General features: G+C 44.6%; 1 protein-coding gene across 5 annotated transcripts in view; it reads right to left on the reverse strand.

Moving 5' to 3' along the window:
• Positions 1-5,140: 5,140 nt before the first annotated feature.
• Positions 5,141-18,480, reverse strand: part of LOC127566444 (scavenger receptor cysteine-rich type 1 protein M130-like) — an 83,160-nt gene continuing 69,820 nt past the window's right edge. For all 5 annotated transcript variants that reach the window (XM_052008866.1, XM_052008871.1, XM_052008870.1 and 2 more), the window contains 4 exons: positions 17,011-17,304; positions 15,488-15,775; positions 10,355-10,471; positions 5,141-7,600 (listed from right to left, as the gene is read on the reverse strand). In XM_052008866.1, coding sequence (XP_051864826.1) covers positions 7,521-7,600; positions 10,355-10,471; positions 15,488-15,775; positions 17,011-17,304 — 779 coding nt within the window. In that variant the 3' untranslated portion in view covers positions 5,141-7,520. The remainder of the gene's footprint in view (positions 7,601-10,354; positions 10,472-15,487; positions 15,776-17,010; positions 17,305-18,480) is intronic.

Raw genomic sequence — 18,480 nt, forward strand, 5'->3', positions numbered from 1 at the left:
TGGGGCGCAAGTCGAGAGCTCCTTAAAAGAGGCAAAGAAATGGTAGAGAAGGCGTGTGGCACACTTGCCGTCATCGGCCAGGGCATGGAGCATAAAATTCGGGACGTCATAAATGAAGCATTGCATCGTATTTGGAATAAAGTGTGTGGTTCTGGTTGCCAAAATGAAGCAAGGACGTAGAGGATTTGGCGTGGAGGCAGAAGGGATTTACCAGGATTTTGCCTGGATTGGAGTGTAATAGCTTTAAGGAGACGTTGGACAAACTTGGATTGTTCTCTCCCGTGTGTCGGAGGCTGAGGGCCAACCTGACCGACATAACATTGTGAGAGGCGTAGATAGACTGTTTAGAGTGTTTGTTTATCCCCAGGTAGAAATGTCAAATGCTCCTGGGCATATAGTTAAGGTGAGTTTATAGGAGATGTGGACACCAGTTTTAGGTCAGAGGACGGAAGTTCAGCGGAGATATCAGAGGCAGATATTGCTTTGCGCAGAGAGTGGTGCGTGCCTGGAAAGCACTGCCATGAGTATTTGAAGAGGCTGATACAATGGGGGACATTTAGACAGGCACATGGAAGAAAGTAAAACGGAGGGTTATGTGATGTGCAGGAGGGAAGGGTTAGATTGATTATGGAGCAGGTCTTCGTATAGTTCGGCACAACGCCGTAAGCAGAAGAACCCGTACTGTGCTGCACTCTTCTATGTTCTGTGTTCTATGTGTGTGTCAAGCTGTTTTAAAACTTCCAATGGTCGTCATCTGGAGCGCGCTCACAGTGGCGGTAGTAGACGCAGATACAATGGCAACGCTGAGAAAGCCTTTATACAGATACATATACAGGCCGGGAATGGAAGGATGCAGACCATGGGCATTCAAATGGGATGTCAGATCTGCATCATGGTCGGTACAGTCAATGGGGTCCGAAGGGCCGGTTCCTGTACCGCACTGTTCTATGTTCTATGTTCTAACTTCTGTGGAAAGCACAAGCGCCTGCCCACCATCAAACGTACCAAAGGTCTATCCTCCTCACGACTTTGGAGAACATACAATAATAATGAAAATAAAGGAACTGAACATTTTTTTTAAAAAAAGCTATCGTCCACAAGAAAGGAAAAAGAATCATGCATGTCCTCTTCCCGTTATTACCATCGGGGAGGAGGTGCAGAGCCTGAAGACCCACACTCAACGATTCAGAAACAGTTTTTTCCCTTCCGCCGCGCTTTTCTGAATGTTCCAGGAACCCACGACCACTACCTCGTTATTCCTTTCTTTTGCACTATTTATTTATTTTCGTAATATATTTCATAATTTTTAGGTCTTTGCACTGTCCTGATACCCTAGAGCAAAACATTTCACATCATACACGTCAGTTCGCCTTTATGGACACGGACCGGTAGTTTCTGCACCAGGTCTCAACTAGGTCAGGGCTTGAGAGCAGAGATCCCAGTGCAAGCTTTAGAAAATCTCAGCAGGATCCTTCTCCGGCATTGAAATTCATGCATCTTCTCCAAATACAAGATGGAAATGATCAGGCCGATCTCTTGGCTGTTTCTCTGAACCTGGAGCCTCGTGGGTCGTTCGAGTTCTGAAAGAGGTGCGTGACATTGCAAGCGGCCTAGATACGGTGGACGAAAGTGAATGTTCCCCATAGCAGAGGTGTCCGTAACCTGGGGGTCTCATTTTTAAGACAAAGGTTTCGAGGTGTAGAGGGGAAATGATGACTAATTTTATCACTCAGTTGGTAGTTCTAGTTTGTAATGCTCTACTAGAGAGAGTTCAGGAGGCAGAGACCTCCTCACAACATTTAAAAAGAATCCTGACCAACTAAAGATGACTGTAAAATCAATTTATGGTCGGAATGGTCATGGTGGACGTAAGGGTCGATCTCTTTGCTCTATGACTCTATGACAATGAATTTATTTTCCATTTTCATTCCTGGGTCATAAAGCATTTGCAAGGTTCAGTGATTTTTTTCTAAGCACTGTGACTTCTCTTTCGCTGACAGTCACTCTCAGCTTTGAGTGGTTATCGCCGTTCATTGGGCGTGGATGTAACCGCAGTGACACTGTTGGGTTTATGTAGAGGGTATCCGGTGATATTTAACAATTGAAATTGTATGCATTATTAACCAAGTTCTCCTGGGTCGTTTTGCTCAGCAAACCATCTGCACCTACCTGATATTGATCGAATTTGACTTCATTACAATCCTGTGTGTCCCAATCTATCTCATTTTGCTCTTGAATGTTCCGATGGTCAGACTGTTTTAACGACCAGCAGGGGTCGCAGCAACGGGTACACTGACGAGGAGTAGAAGATCAGTCAGGACACGAGAAACTTATATTTTCGTGGTAGACGTGTCGGAACTTCTGCCGAGAAATTCTGATTGTACTTTTTTTGACCCCAACCCTATTTAGCAGTCTGAAATTTCAGCAGAAGGATCCATCACTGCTTTCTGTCGTATCTCCGAGAAAATGACAACGACATGAAGATTCTCACGCAGTCTAGGTTAATTGGCAATGGTCCAATTAATACTCTGTAAAATAATGTGGGAATCTGAATCGTTGGTGTATACAGTTTAAACTGTACGATTTTAAAAGTATGGCCAGCAAAAAACGTTGTGCATTGAAAGCCATTGATAAGAATAGTTCAAGAGAAAGGGAATTGGAATTGGTTTATTATTGTCACTTCGACAGCGGTACAGTGAAAAACTTGTCTTACATGCCGTTCATACTGATCAACACATTTTAGACTTGTTTTCAGTATTATTTCTGAATCGCCATCGTTGCAGCATGTGCATTTAAAACACATTATCACGTTAATATTTAAACAGTTTTACTGTAAGCTGGAAAAACTTGGGCTCATTTCTCTGGAGCGACGGAGGCTTAGGGGCGCTCTTTTGGAAGTGTATAAAATGATGAGGGGCATAGATAAGGTGGACAAGCAATATCTCTTTTTCCCATCATTGAGCGATCAAATAGAGGGCAGGCATTTAAGATGAGAGGTAGTAGGTTCAGAACAGACGTGAGGGATACGTCTTTTTCCTCAGAGAATGGTGGATGCCTGGAATGCGTCGTCTGAGAGGTGGTGCTGGCAAACTCATTGGGAGCTTTCAAGAGGGGTTGGGATGGGCACATGAATGACAAGAAGATGGAGGTATATGGGCATTGTGTAGGGAGGAGGAATTATCTATGTCGGTGCAACATTGTGGGCCGAAGGGCCAGAACTATACTGTCCTGTTCTATGATTTATGTTCTATGTTCTAAGTTGAGTACTTTATGAATGTACTTGCTTGAGAAAAGAAGGATGCAGTTCGCATGAATTGTTTGCGGACAGCACAGTTGCTGGACACCAGGTGGCGTTTAAACGACGCCGTTCAGCAACAACATCGGATAAGGGACCACACCGCAAACCTCCAATCTCTATTTTCCCCGGGGGTATCCCTTCACACAACGATGAGAACAGTTGTTAGTATTTTGCACTGACTGGATGTTCTGCCCTCGTAGCAAAAGCAATCGGATCTTTACTTACGCTCGCAACATTCAAATCATGGAGACAGAATTTCTAAAATTCGAAGAACACGCCAACAAGCCCTTCGATGCATTGACTCCGCACGGCCGCCGTGCACTCACTTCTGCCAATCTTGAACTAATCACATTATTTTTGTTTTGCAGAATAGATATTAATGTGTTACTGATGTATTGTGGGGAGCAATCAGAGATGAAGGAAATTTATCGATCAAAATTTGTCCAAGTATTGTTCCATTCGGTTATGAATAGCTCGTGTGTGATAATATATTCCGTAAAAATCGTAAAAGTCACATCAGATCTATCGAAACACCACCACCTGGAATATCCCTGCAGGCCACACTTCAACCTGACTTGGAAATTTATCGCCTTTCCTTCGGCGTCACTGGGTCAAAATCCGTAGTCCCGCACACCCCACACCCAAACGCCCACCAACAACGTTGCGGGTGTACCCACACCTTGGGAACTGCAAAGTTTCAAGAAGGCAGATAACCACAATCTTCTCAGGGACACCAGGGAATGGAGACTTAAATCCTGGCTGATTTTTGCGAAACGAGCATCCGTTGAATGAACACATTTAAAAAGTCAAACAGAGATGAGATGAGTGGGCAGCTCCATAATTGCTTTCTTACAACTCAAGTGATATCACGGTTAATATCTGAGATCAATTATAACCTTTGATGTTATTAGATGAATCACGGTCACCCTTTCCTGTTTTCCAGATTGCCTGCCTTTCAGATCACTGAAATATGAGTACAAACCATTTAATCACGATTGCACGATACACATTCACAAATGTCGACTGACTAAGATGCGTGCTGAAACAAGAATGAGTACTCATGCAGACGCAAAGACGAAGCGGGACACCCATATACATTGAAGCACGAAATTGCTCTGTTCCAAACTCTTCGCTCTCTATTTCCTTTTCTCTCTCTCTCTCTCTTTCTCTCTCTCTCTCTCTCTCACACACACACACACATACCCGCACGCGTGGAAGGTTCGCGCGTACGCCGCCCGCACTCCACCCACACGTCCGCACATTCCAACAAAACAGCTTATACAAGTAGAACTGAGTGAATTAAGACACTCCCGCCACCTCCCTCCTGCAAGTGTTCACACCCAGTAAAAGTTTACTGTTCGCACAAACTCATGTTAATAGACAGAAATACAGACGTAGACGAGAATAAGCCCTGGGAATGTGTATACTTATGGATAGAGGTCGCAGTATATATTTGTGTGCATTTTGTGTGTGTGTGTGTGTGTGTGTGTGTGTGTGTGTGTGTGTGTGTGTGTGTGTGTGTGTGTGTGTGTGTGTGTGTGTGTGTGTGTGTATGTCTTGCGTGTGTGGGTGTGCCTGTCTGTCAGAAAGAGATGGGGGTTAAGAAAGAGAGAGAGAGGGGGGGGCGGAAATATCGCCCTCCGGATCAGAGTTCTATGATTCATGATTCAACGTCCCATTGGTAACCGAGGTGTATTAAGTGCAATATTTCAGGAACGCAACGCCTCGCCACATACACCAAGACAATTGCAAATGATCATCAGATATTTCCCTGCCGGAATGATACACGCAGGACATTCATGATCAATTTCAAAAGAAGGTTCCTATAAGTACAGATCGATGTTGGGAGAATAAGCATTTTATTGCCTTATATTGAGCAAATACGAATCATTGATGTACATATCATTATTGAATGTTTAGAACAAGCTGTGTCACATATGGAGGAAGATAGTTAAATTTACAATACGTTAAGGCTTCGTAGGCACAGGTACGTAGGAACATCATGAACATGACAAGACAAATCTTTCAACCAAACTCTCGTAATAGCATGAAAGCAGAAGAGACGGCAGGCGTTGGAATCTGCAACAAGTTTGCAACGCTGGAAGACATTCAGATGAATCGGAATCAGGTTTATTATCACTGACGTATGTCTCTTGTCATGCAGTATCGATGAAGGCAGAAGCTTGAGTCGACGAGACCTTGCCTCGTGACAGAGTGGTAACAAGAAAAATGCCGCTCTGCAGCAGTACGGGGGACATAGAGGCTGCTCGGTTATAGGTGGGACCAAATGGAATGGGGATAATGAACACACGGAACTATGTGGGGGTGGGAAAGAAGTTGGTAAGTGAAAGATGGAATCCTATGGGATGGAACTGATGGACAAATGGAACTGGTCGGTGGCAGGTGGGCAACGTGAACAAAGCGGGAGGAGAACCTGGTGGATGGGCGAGTGTGTACGGAAGGACACTGGGTGTGTTGGTTACCTGAGAATGGTACTGGTGTGAACGTCGTGTTTTCCAAGATCATGGAGAACACATCCCAGTATTCTCCTCCCATATGCACTCACCCGTTCAGCTGATGTTCTTCTTGCTTTGCTCAACTCTCTCACCCTCTCCCCCGCCCCAAATGTATATTTTGCCTTCCCCTCTTGATCCTACATATCACTGACCAGCCAATATATCACCTCCGCCCTCCCCTTCTGCTGTGCACTGACAACCACTCCTCATCCCTTTCAGCCCTGATGCAGAGTCTTGACCAGAAACGTTGACGTACACATTATGCATCCACAGATGCCACATGACCCGCAGAGGTCCTCCGAAGTTATTTTCTTTTCAAACAGAATGTCGCTGTTTTTGGCCGATAGTTCAAATCCTCTGAGCCACAGAACTTCTGTATCGATCAGAACTTCAAAGGAAATTCCCAGTTGAACCCCGGATTCAACAATTTCTTTGCGGGAGGGAGATACAAAAAAAAATCAGAGGTTCTGAATGCACAACAATGCTGGCCGAATTAGCACCCTAATAATGCAGTTATATTTTGTTCCCTTCCTACATAATTTCTCAGCAGAAGAATCCATCTCTATCCCTGAACTTCAGATCTTTTCAGAAGCTCTGAAAGCTTCATGAGATTAGCCCGCAGCCTCCTTTACACAAGGGTAACTCAAGTAAATAAATATTAACGAATATTGTTCTGTTGAAGGGGTGAATATATGAATTTCTGATTTTAGGAAAGTAAAGATCTGGACAAATTGTGTGATGCTGACCAATAATAATGATGTATGTAGAATATCAGGTTATTTTTTCAGGTTTCACTTGTATGTATGATGGCCAAGCGGTGTAATTCTGACGTAACTGTAAGCTATTTATTGGAATACAATACCATATTTGGAATTTATTTCCGCCCTCGGGTGTATATCAGGTGTGTCTTGGTTCCTATTTCACTCCCCGTTCAAATATAAATTACCTTTCATCCTTACATGCCCGTAAATCCCTCCCTCTGGACACTTTGCAGATGCCAGTCCAGCTTCCAACATGGGAGACTTAGATCAGTGGGAGGAAACCGGAGCACCCGCGGGAAACCCATGCGGTCACAAGGAAAATGGGAAATCTCCAGACAGACAGAACTGACGGCCGGGATGGATTCCGGGTCGCTGCAACCCTGAGGCTGAAGCTCAACTAGCTTGACAATTTGATTATTTCAAAATGCAGGCTTTTTTTAACGGTAACAGATTTGGAAAGAAAAAAAATGAAACTGTCAAATGGGAATTGTAATCATGCCATCAGAACGCGCTCCGCACTTATTTCCATGAAGTCAATTTACATCAGATCATTTTCATGTGTTCCTCACTTCTTCCTGCACCATCGGTTGCTGCAATTGGCCATTAAATGTGAGAGAGTGCAAGTAACGTCTAGAATTCATCAGTAATATTTGCTTGGGTGTAGCGTTGCATTTACCAGGTTTTGCCAATAAAATGATTTTTTAAAAAGTACATACAAAAAGTTGCGTGACAGCACGACTCCAGGAAGTAATTGTGGATGTCATTGTGTAAAAGATGGTTAATTCGTCGACCATCTTTTTCACCCCCGCCTTATGCATAATTCGGTTGACTCCCGTGAATTTAAATAGCAAGCGGTCTTCCCATCCCCGGTGTGCTGATACGCAAAACATACAGCTAGGCCAGCACACTCCCACATAACAATAATATAAACAAGGTATTGTGTGATTAATAAGGAGGATCATCATCTATGGCCTCTATATGGGTAACGTCGTCAAGCAATCGTTCTCGAACGTAAATTCTGTATTCTGCGGATCAGAAAAAAAAAACATATTAATAGGGTACTTTTATATAAATTAAACTTTGTCATATTTTACCTAAGTAACAATGACCGTTCTTCATGGGTGTATGCTACATTAAACTACATAATAAACCTTTGACTGGAGGGACGTGTCATTGGACGTCAGTTAAATATTCATTGTGTAATTTCCATTGTGGTGTAGGGAAAAGTCAACCAATAAAGTGTGTGTTACTGAACGTAAGACAGGACATCTAGAATATAAAATCAAGGACCTACTGTTGAGGCTTCACAAGGCGTTGTTCCGACGGCATTTCGAATAGTGTGAGAAATTTTGTGCACCGCATACAAGGAAGGATGTGCTGTCTCTGGAGCGGGTCCAGATGATTAACAATATTTAACCAAGGAATTAAATGTTTAACCTCTGAGGAGAGTTTGATGTTTCTGAGTCTGAACTCGATAGAGTTTCGAAGGACGATGGGTATCTCATTGAGTCCCACCTGACACTGAAAGAACTGCATAGGGTGGAAACAGAGAGGACGTTTCTATTCGTAGGAGAGCCTCGAATCCTGGGACAGAGCATCGGAACAAAGGGAAATCCCTTTAAAGCTGAGATAAGGAGCATTTCTTTCAGCCAGTGGGTGGTGAACATGTGGAATTCGTGGCCACAGAGGGCTGCGGAGGCCAGGTCTTGTGTATATATCAGGCAGAGACTGATAGGTTCTTGATTGGTAATGGGGGTGGCTGGATTACGGGGAAAAGATCACAAGATCGTAAGACAAGGGAACAAAGAAAAAGAAATGAGAAATTGGGGGGCATGTGAAAAAAAACTATTCTAACCCCAATGTCCGGACTTTTCCCCATATCCCTTGATACCCCGACTATTTAGATATCTATCTATCTCTTTATTAAACGCCTCCAATGATCTGGCTTCCACTGCTGTACGTGGCAAGGAATTCCACAAATTCACCACCCTCTGGCTAAAGACATTTCTCCTCATCTCTGTTTTAAACCTGTATCCTCTAATTCTAAGATTGTGCCCTCTGGTCCTGGACTCACCCACCAATAGAAACAGCCGAGCCACATCCACTCTGTCCAGTCCTTTCAACATTTTAAATGTCTCTATGAGAACCCTCTCATTCTTCTGTACTCCAGTGAGTATAGTCCAAGAGCCAACAAACGCTCATCATACGTCAGCCTTTTCATTCCGGGGAGAAAGGGTTTGAAAAAAAGACAGCCATCATTGAATGGCGGAGTGAGTTCGATGGGCCGAATGACCTAATACTACTCCTATATCGTATGGAGTTATTGATACAGAGTGTAACAGGAAGTTGATGTCGCATTTGCCTCATTGCCCGAAATGCAGCTTGAACATGCTTCGATAAAGAGGTCATTCTATAGTCGTGTGATTACCACGTAGAAATTGTGCATTGGCATTTGATGCGAAAAGGAGAGCAGTCTCAGACCCATGATGACATAGATCAGGTGTTTTTGTGACTTCGCCATCTCAGCCCATTTCTCGTGTTTCCAGATGACATAGGCGGGGACCACCCGAGTCTATGCCAAATCGCAGGACGTAACATTAATCCCAATCCCCACACGTCTGCCCCAACATATGCTCTCTCCTTTGCCCATCACTTTCCATTGTCTGCCTACCACCCACCAGCACAAGCGGTAATCTACCGGAGTCAATCAACCTACCATCCCTTTCACCGGAAACAACACAACCCGGAGGAAAATCAGACGGTCACCGGGTAGACACGGTAGTGCAGCGGTTCGCACGACTCTATTACAGCGCCAGCGACCTGGATTCAACTCCAGCCGTTGTTTGTAAGGAGTTTGTACGTTCTCCCCCCTCCCCCAACCCGTGTGTCTGCGTGGGTTTCCTCCTGGTGCTCCGGTTTCCCCCAACATTCCAAAGACATATGAATTAGGAAGTTGTGGGCATGCTATATTGGCCCCGGAAGCGTGGCGACACTTGCGGGCTGGCCCCAGAAAACTCTACGCAAAACGATGTATTTCACGATGTGTTTCTATGTACATGTGACTTATAAATATATCTTATCTAGAAAGTGAGATCTCCCAACAGACAACCCTGGAGGTCAGGATCGAAACCTGGTCGCCGGAATTGTTGAGGCTGCTACAGCACCCGCTTCCCTACTGCGCTTCTTGAATAGCAAGCTTCGCTCTTCTTCCTCGTACCACAGTTTCTTTTCCGAGAACGGAATAAAACAAATAGGTTCTTTCTTCGAAAAGAAACGCGATGATGTTTCAGAAGAATGCGATCTGAACGAACAACCGACTTCTCTACAGTGAGAAAGCTAACATTGCGGCTTCATGCAACAGAATTTACCACCTGGATGAAGACCAGCGTCTATCCTGCTGTTATAAGACGATTGAATGGTTTCCCAGTACGATAAGCTGGACACTTGACGTGATAATTTACCTCGTTATGACCTTGCACCTTATTGTCTACCTGCACTTTCTCTATAGCTGTTACACTTTATTCGGCATTATGTTATTGCTTTCGCTTGTGCTACCTTAATGCACTGTTGTTGTGAGTTCATCCGTTTAAATGGTAAGCAATACTTTTCACTGTGCCTCCGTACACGTGACAATAGTAAACCAATTTACCGATTCGCCATGATGCAGAGCTCGAAAATGCACAGAACGCGATGCACAGGCGGACAAAAGTGTGTGAGCATACCCTTAATGGATAAAAGTTAGAACCTAAAACCAGAACATGGCGAAGTATATTTCCTACCACGTTTGTTGTTGGAAGTGTTCGTCTTCTTGAAATAATAAACAGAAACAGCCAGAACCAGGAGCGCTATCAGTACGGCTAAGAACCAACCAATGATCGATTTAACGTTGGATGAACCTGAAATGAAACATCAGTTTCTTTTAATGAAATATAAGGTATTTTTCCATTTGTCATCTTTCTAAACAAATAAATTACACACGATTAGTTTCTTTTAACTGAGAATTGGGTGTCATCATGTTCTTGAACTGTCGCATTTTCTGCGTTTATTAAGAAAATCTTGTGTGAAAGCACAATGGTAAGAATTAATCGTGGGTCCAACTGCCTAAGCGAAGGCTCATCGGCCATCCTTCACAAACGCGCCAGTTGATTTTCATGAATCTGAATTGCAAGCCCACCATTCGCGGCGGGCTTATATATAAAACGTACATCTCGGCTCAACATAGGTCCATGGGGTAACTTCATTCAAATTAAATAAACAGAATATAACGTGAATCAAAAGTGGCACCGTCCTGTATATTCCTTTATGGGGCTTCCTTCTCGATTGATTCTTGCAGCACGGATAAAGGCCTTTCGGCCAAGTGAGTCCGCTTGGCCACGAAACAACCACTTTAACTTATTTTCCTTCATTCCCCCCACATTCCCATCCACCCTCCTCAGATTGCTACTGCTCGCTTGCACGCTCGGGACAATTTACCTCCCAACCCTCATGTCATTGGAATGCGGGACGAAACAGGGGAAATTGTAGGAATGAAAAAGCGGACCCGTGGAGAATGTGCAAACGCCATACAGACATTGCATGAGGTCAGAATTGAACCCAGGCACCGGGCGCTGCGAGGCAACGGCTCTTTTACCTGCAGCCTTTGGTGACACTGGAGTATCCGATTTTAAGAAAATAAATGGACGTCACTCTTTGGAGAGGAGGAGGATGAGAGGTGACTTGATAGAGGTGTACAAGAAGCACAGATCTAGTGAACAGTCAGAGACCTTTTTCCAGGCGACAACGACTAACACGAGGGGGAGATAATTTTAAGGTGAATGGAGGAAGCTACAAGGGACATGTCAGAGGTTAGTATTTAGACAGAGAGTGGTGGGTGCGTGGAACGCACTGCCGGCAGAGGTTAGCGAGGCAGATACATTAGGGACATTCAAGGGACTCTTAGATAGACACGTGAATGATAGAGAAATGGAGGGCTGTGTGGGAGGGAAGGGTTAGATATATATTAGATCAGGATAAAATGTCGGCACATACTGTGAGGTAATGTTCTTGGTTGTAGGTTCTATAACACCACAGCACACAATTGTGTCAGTATTCACATATGTCGTGGGGTAATCAGCTCTCCGGTGAACCTGCTGAGTTTAACAGAGTGGGGAATATACCAGCATTCCGGACCCGTCAAACAGAGCCACGCTTCTGACCCTTGGTGTTAAGGATCCGGATCCCCGCTCCAGCCGCACAGCGCTCCCACAACACGGACCCCGACGCGTTCACGCTTCGGACTCCAGGCACTGGCGCAATGCGTCACTCGCACTGCGGAACGCTGACGCAGGCTGCGAAATGATGGGTGAAAGAGAGGGCGAACTATCAGGGTTTTCGAACTTTCGGGATGCAGGATTAATGGTGTTTTACTGTTTCTGCCCAGCAACGGCAAGCGCAGAAATCGCCAGATAACCTGCTTCCTTTAAGTAGCCGCCCATGTCATGTATCATCGATAATGACAACTGTATCGCCATTCAATCGATGACGGAGGAATATTCTTGATTCCCCAACTAATGAAAGCTGTGCTAGTGGACTCGGAACTTAATGGTTCATGGACAATTAAGAAATGTCCGCCGTGCCTAAATGCTGTCATGTGACAACAGAGTCGTAGCGTCATACAGCACAGAAGACGGCCCGTCGGCCCATCACTTCAATGTAGACCTTCTTGCCAATCGACACCCATCCAATTCTCCCGCATTGGGACCGAAACTTTGTACCCTTTGCCTATGTATTTATCTGCCCAAATACGTACTTAACAGCACTAATTGATTCCATCAATTCCTCTGGCAGCAAGTATCAACCATTTTCCATGTAAAAAAGAACGTACTTCTCATATCCTCTTTAAACCTGCTGCCTTTCGCCTTAAACAATGTTCGGTACCCATAACATGGGGAAATAAGTTTCGGAACATCTATTCCTCTCACAATCTTCCATACTTTTATCGAGTGATGACTCAGCTTCCTTCGCTTCAAGGCAAAGGAGCTCAGTCCATCCAATCTCTTGATGTGACTAACGTACCGCCATCCAGATAACACCCTGGTGAGTTTCCTCTGTCTTCCCTCCGACGCAGTCGCATCCTTCCTGCACTATGGGGAGCGGAGCTGAAGACAATGCTCCAAGTACGACAGAACCAGTGCTTTGACAGTTAAGGAACTGAGCAAACGTCACACGGTTAGCAAAGCGAGCACACGCCTACATAGCAGCAACCCACTTCCATGCAAGGCTTTGAAATTGGGTTTTGGCCGGTCATAGCAACCTGGCTTCATCCGACCTTAAAATTCACCGACGTTGGATGAGTCTTTCCCTCTGGGGACAGCACAGTGGTGTAGTTGACAAGGAGTTTGCACCTGACCTCGTGGATTTGAAACACGGAATAGTACAGCTCAGTCATAAGCCCTTCCGTCCACGATGTTATCCGACTAACTAATCGAATGACGTCTAATTAAACAAATCCCTTCTGCCCGCACACGGTCCATATCCCTCATGTTCTGCGTATTCACATGCCGATATAGGAGCCTCATAAAGTGCCTCCACCGCCCCTGGCAGCGCATTCCAGGCACCAACCACTTACTGTCTAAAAGAACTTGCCGCGCACATCCCCTTTGAATTTACCTCCCTCACTTCAAATGCATGCCCTCTAGTATTAGACATTTTATACCCTCCAGTATTAGACATTTCGACGCTGGGAAAAAAAGATACCAGCTGCCTACTCTTCTCTTTCCCTCTCTTTTTGCACTGTCTACTGTGTCTTAACTCATAATTTCGCAAACTCTATTAGTTCTCCACTCAGCCTCCGTTGCTTTTGTGCCCCGGTTTCGTACCGCAACCCAGGGACGTGCAGCTAGGTAGCTTAGTTGCTTTGTTGAAATCCTTGCTAGTAGAGGTGGGAGGCATGAGTATCGAGGGTGAGGGCATTTGTGCAAAAGAACCAGTTACACAACGGTAATTCTGGTGGTAACAGGGGAAGGGGGTTTGGTAGTGGAAGAGGTGGGAGTGTTCTGGAAAACCGACGTGGGAGAAAGGTCTCCTTCCATGTCACAGGAAATACGGAGAATTCGATTGAGCATCTGCTGGCGAAGGCGATTTCAACACCACCTTCAAACGTGAAAGGGATGTTCTCACGTACAAATAATCCAATCCTAATTTCCATTCACTTTTAAAGCTCAATTGATATCTAATGTGTTCAAGCAGCAACTTTAGTGGATTTAAATGGGGCAAGCACGGTCGGTAGCGTAGCGGTAAGTGTTACGCTATTACAGCACCAGCGACACAAGTTCAATTCCGGCCACTGTCTGTATGGAGATTGCACGTTCTTCCCGTCACTGCGTGGGTTTCCTCCGGGTGCTCCAGTTTCCTCCCACATTCCAAAGACGTACGGGTTAGGAAGTTGTGGGCGTGCTGTGTTGGCGCCGGGAGTGTGGCGACGTTTGTGGGCTGTCCCCAGAACGCTCTATGCAAAAGGTGCGTTTCATTGTGTGTCCCGATGTACATGTGACTAACAAAGATATCTTATTTTAAATAAGCTGTGCTTTCTCTGGGTAACTCTGAATATATTAAAATTCTGTCTTGGCTGCTTAAGCGAAGTTGGCTCGATTGAAAAAAATATCGATTTCGATTCGTCAGCTGATGATTGACAGCATGTTGCAAGTAATGAGAGACAATAATCACCTCGATAAATTTAACTCTCTGGAGCTCCCTTTAGCATAACGAAGACCGAATGTGTTTTGCTGGATTTGATCAAGCGGAAATGACATTCCGAAACCAAGGGAAATGGAAATCTCGCGCATTCTCATAGCATGGAAGGAGATGATTTGCCCCAATGGAGTAAACTTCAGTTTTCATACAATCCCCATCAATTCCACTCATCTAACTATTTACATGCAATCTATTATTTCTTACAAGCCCGTCAACTGCCGTCGGTACTACTCAGTCCAAGATCACATAGGGACTACGTACAGTCGCCAAAGCTATGAATTTTTCATACGAGCAACTAGCGTGACTCTGGAATGTTGGAGGAAATCGGAGCACTCAGTGAACACACACAGATGACAGGGAGAACGCGCAAACTCCACGCAGCGCGGCAACCCGGGTGAGAATTGAACACTGGTCGGCGGACCTGCACGTCAACTGGGGGATTGAGCGGCTGCCATGTAAAATATAGGAGCATATCACATGCAATACGCAGGGACACTTTATTATGTATTGTTATTGTTTTTACCTGTACCACCTCAATGCACCCTGTACTAACTCAATGTAACTGCACTGTGCCATGAATTGACCTGTACGATCCGTATGTAAGGCACGTTTTTCACTGTACGTCGGTACGCTTGACAATAATAAACCAATTCCAATCCAATCCAATCCAATATAAAGCTGCAGACCCGACCTCCAAAAAACGTGAATGAGGTACCACGTCAAACTATTAACACGGCGGAGAACATAGAACATAAAACTTTACAGCACACTACAGGCCCTTCGGCCTACGATGTTATGCCGACATCTTACCCTGCTCTAAGATTTATCTAACCCTTCCCTCCCACATAGCCCTCAATTTTTCTCATTCATGTGTCTAAGAGTCACTTAAGTGTCCCTAATGTATCTGCCCCCCAACCTCCCACGGACCCATCACTCTCTGTGTAGAAAAACATCCCAGTTGCATCTTCCTCGAATCACCTTAAAATTATGACCCTTCGTGTCAACCATGAATGGACAATTTTGACCTAACTGGCTCATGTTGATTGTAGATTCAAATTCATTCTTTATATATTCCTGTGTTAGGTCAACGTCACTGCACATGATCACGCGTGCATAAATTATGACCCATCTTTGGCCACTATCAGAGAGCTTCAAAATATCTCACTGGATGTTTTACTCACCTGGAACAGATATTTCAAGAGATTCCGTATACGTTGAGTTGAGCGACCTCCCATTTACAACGACTTGGTATAAACAAACGTACCGAGCTTCAACATCGTTCCCGGTCTCATTGAGGGGGAAAGTCGACGTGCCTTTTGACATTTGCATCTGCTGCACTTGCCTGACACCGTTTTCCCTCAATTCTAATAAATACATCGTGCTCTTTGTTGTGATGTTTTCAACCGTGCAGTTTATGAGCTTCTGCCCTCCAACTGTGACTAAGTCTATTTTCGGTTTTTGCAGAGGATCTGTTAAGATGTAAAATAGGTTAGAAGGTTCTTCATGGCATAAGCAGAAGATGGGTGATTAGAATAATTGGATCTCATTTAGCTTTCGGCTGCCACTGCATAACGTTTGGGGTTGTACAGTGGCAATGGTTGTGTTTTGGAGAGCCACAACAGTGCAACATATTCTAGTAGAAAGAGACCTTGTGACGAGGGAAAGCAAGTTTCTAGTTCCTCATCCAATTGCTCTTGAGCAACGGGGTCTCTTTCACGAAATCCTGAAACCTGATATATAATGCAGGTAACGTCAAACTGAACAGAGAAAGCGCATCATTTGTTTTCGACTGATGCTGACGGCGGGGCATACATCCACGCTATAATGCATCAGTCAATGCTTTGCACACCCTCCCTTTCTGTGGAAGTTGCCTCGCTGCTCCCTCCTCGCAATTTACAATTTTGCCTCGTTAAGTGCCACAGACAAACGTTGAGATATTAATATTCTGCAACTTCATCCAAATCATATTATATGTTCAGGCTCAGTCACTGAGTCCTGCATTACCCAACTAGTTACTGCATGCTTTGCCGGGAAACGAATTCATTCCTGCACCCTGTGTCGTATCTGCAAACCAATGTTCAATCCAGGAATTTTAATTTTACATATTAACATCTCTGAGTGGGATTCTTTCTAAGATTTTCGAAAATCCATGTTCACCACCTCCGCTGATTCCTCCTTATTTAATCTACCAGTTATATCCACCAGCGGCCAAGTAATCTACCAACATAAGCGTCTTTGGATTGTGGGTGGAAGCCGGAGTACCTATCGGAAACCTACACGATCACAGGGAGAGCGTGCAAATTCAACACAAACAGCACTTTAGGTCAAAATGCAACTCGTGTCACTGAAGCTGTGAGGCACCTAGCTGCCTCATCTCTCTCCCTCTCCCGTCCGTTCTTCTTCCCTTCCACGCGTTCTTGCTTTCCCTGTGTGTTTCGATGTAAATATGATTAATGAAGATATCTAACAGCTTTCTTTTCTCTATCTCTTTCTATCTAATTTCTTTCTGTCTTATCCTTCCATCCTTCTATTCTTCTTTTTTACCTTCTGTCCTTTCTTTCCTTCTTGCTTTCTGTCATGTATCTTTCCTTCCCTCTTTCGTTCCATTCTTCTATCTTTATTTGCCCTCGGTTTAATGGTCGCTCCATATTAGCACCAACATGATGTTACGCGCGGCTGTACAAACCGTGTGTTCTCTCCTCACCTGTTACGGCTATGTACGCTGGGGCACTGAACGATGAATTTACAGATGTCCCCGCAACTTCGTTTAGAAACATGCAGCTGTAGTTCCCCACGTCCTGTGTGCTTACGTTGGCTATTTGGATCACAGCAGATTTTTCTCCTTGACTGAGGACTCGATGGGCTAGGTAGAAATTATCCTTGTAAAAATCAACCTCTCTGCTTGAATTGCGGTTTCCTATGGTGCATTTAACGCCAACCGACTCCCCTTTCACAAATATGTTGTAATTTGGTTCCAACTGTATTGTTGGCTTTAGCCCTGAATAGAAAAATAAAAGCGCAGCGTAAATAAGTCAAAATGAAATTGGGGAGTCAACCTTGCCTCTTGTCTCTGCACAGGAAGCCTCATCCAGAGCTCACAAATTCATTTGCATTGGAAATGAGCCTCTGAGTGAGAAGACTTACCCCTTTTGCCATACTGAAACAATATTACAGCGTTGGCATGTGTCAGCATTCACTGTGGTGCACGAGTCTGATGCGTGTGGGGGAAAATTCTCTCCAGCTTTTGGTTGGAGAGATATTTGCCCCACGCACGTCACATCACACCTCCATCACACCCCTTTCCCTATGACCCCATGCGTTGGATCAGAATTGGCACGACTTTGGTGTCAGCCTGCACGACATGAACTTGGTGTCAGGCTGCACGGCAATAAGTGTTCCACTCTCTCAACAACGGCATGAAACAGGAAACGAAATCATTCATCATCATGTACAGGATCTCGGCTTCGAAGGAGTTTAACAGATCTATAAAATTAGTCACTACCCAAACCCTGTTATCATGCTAATTGAAATAGATATTCAATACTCCATTGACAATTGCGTCCAAGCCTAACTCCGGCACCCATCGCACAAGATCACAAGACAAGGATTAGAAGTAGGCCATTCGGCCCGTCGTGTCTGCTCCATGAGCTAAATTAAACTATTCCTATCTAGCCCCAATTACCGGCATTATCCCCACATCCCTTGATACCTTGACTAATTAGATACCTGTCAATCTCCTCCTTAAACGCCCGTAATGATCAGGGCTCCATAGCTGTATGTGGTAAAGAATTTCATAAATTCACTACCCTCCGGCTAAAGAAATATTTCTGTTGTCCACGGGTACCCTCTAATTCTAAGACTGTGCCCTCTAGTCCTGGACTCACCTACCAAGGGAAACAGCTTAGCCACGTCTACTCTGTCCAGTCCTTTCAAACTTCGAAATGTTTCTATGAGGTCCCCTCTCATTCTTCTGTACTCCTGTGAGTACAGTCCAAGAGCCGACAAACGCAGATCGTATGTAAGCCCTTTCATTCTGGAAATCATCCTCGTAAATCTTTTCTGAACTCTCTCTAATACATCCTTCCTAAGATAAGGGGCCCAAACCTGAACACACTATTCCAAATGAGGGCTCACCAGTGCCCCATAGAACCTCATCAGTACTTCCTTACATTTA

This window comes from Pristis pectinata, chromosome 41, assembly GCF_009764475.1.
Source record: "Pristis pectinata isolate sPriPec2 chromosome 41, sPriPec2.1.pri, whole genome shotgun sequence".
Taxonomy (NCBI): domain Eukaryota; kingdom Metazoa; phylum Chordata; class Chondrichthyes; order Rhinopristiformes; family Pristidae; genus Pristis; species Pristis pectinata.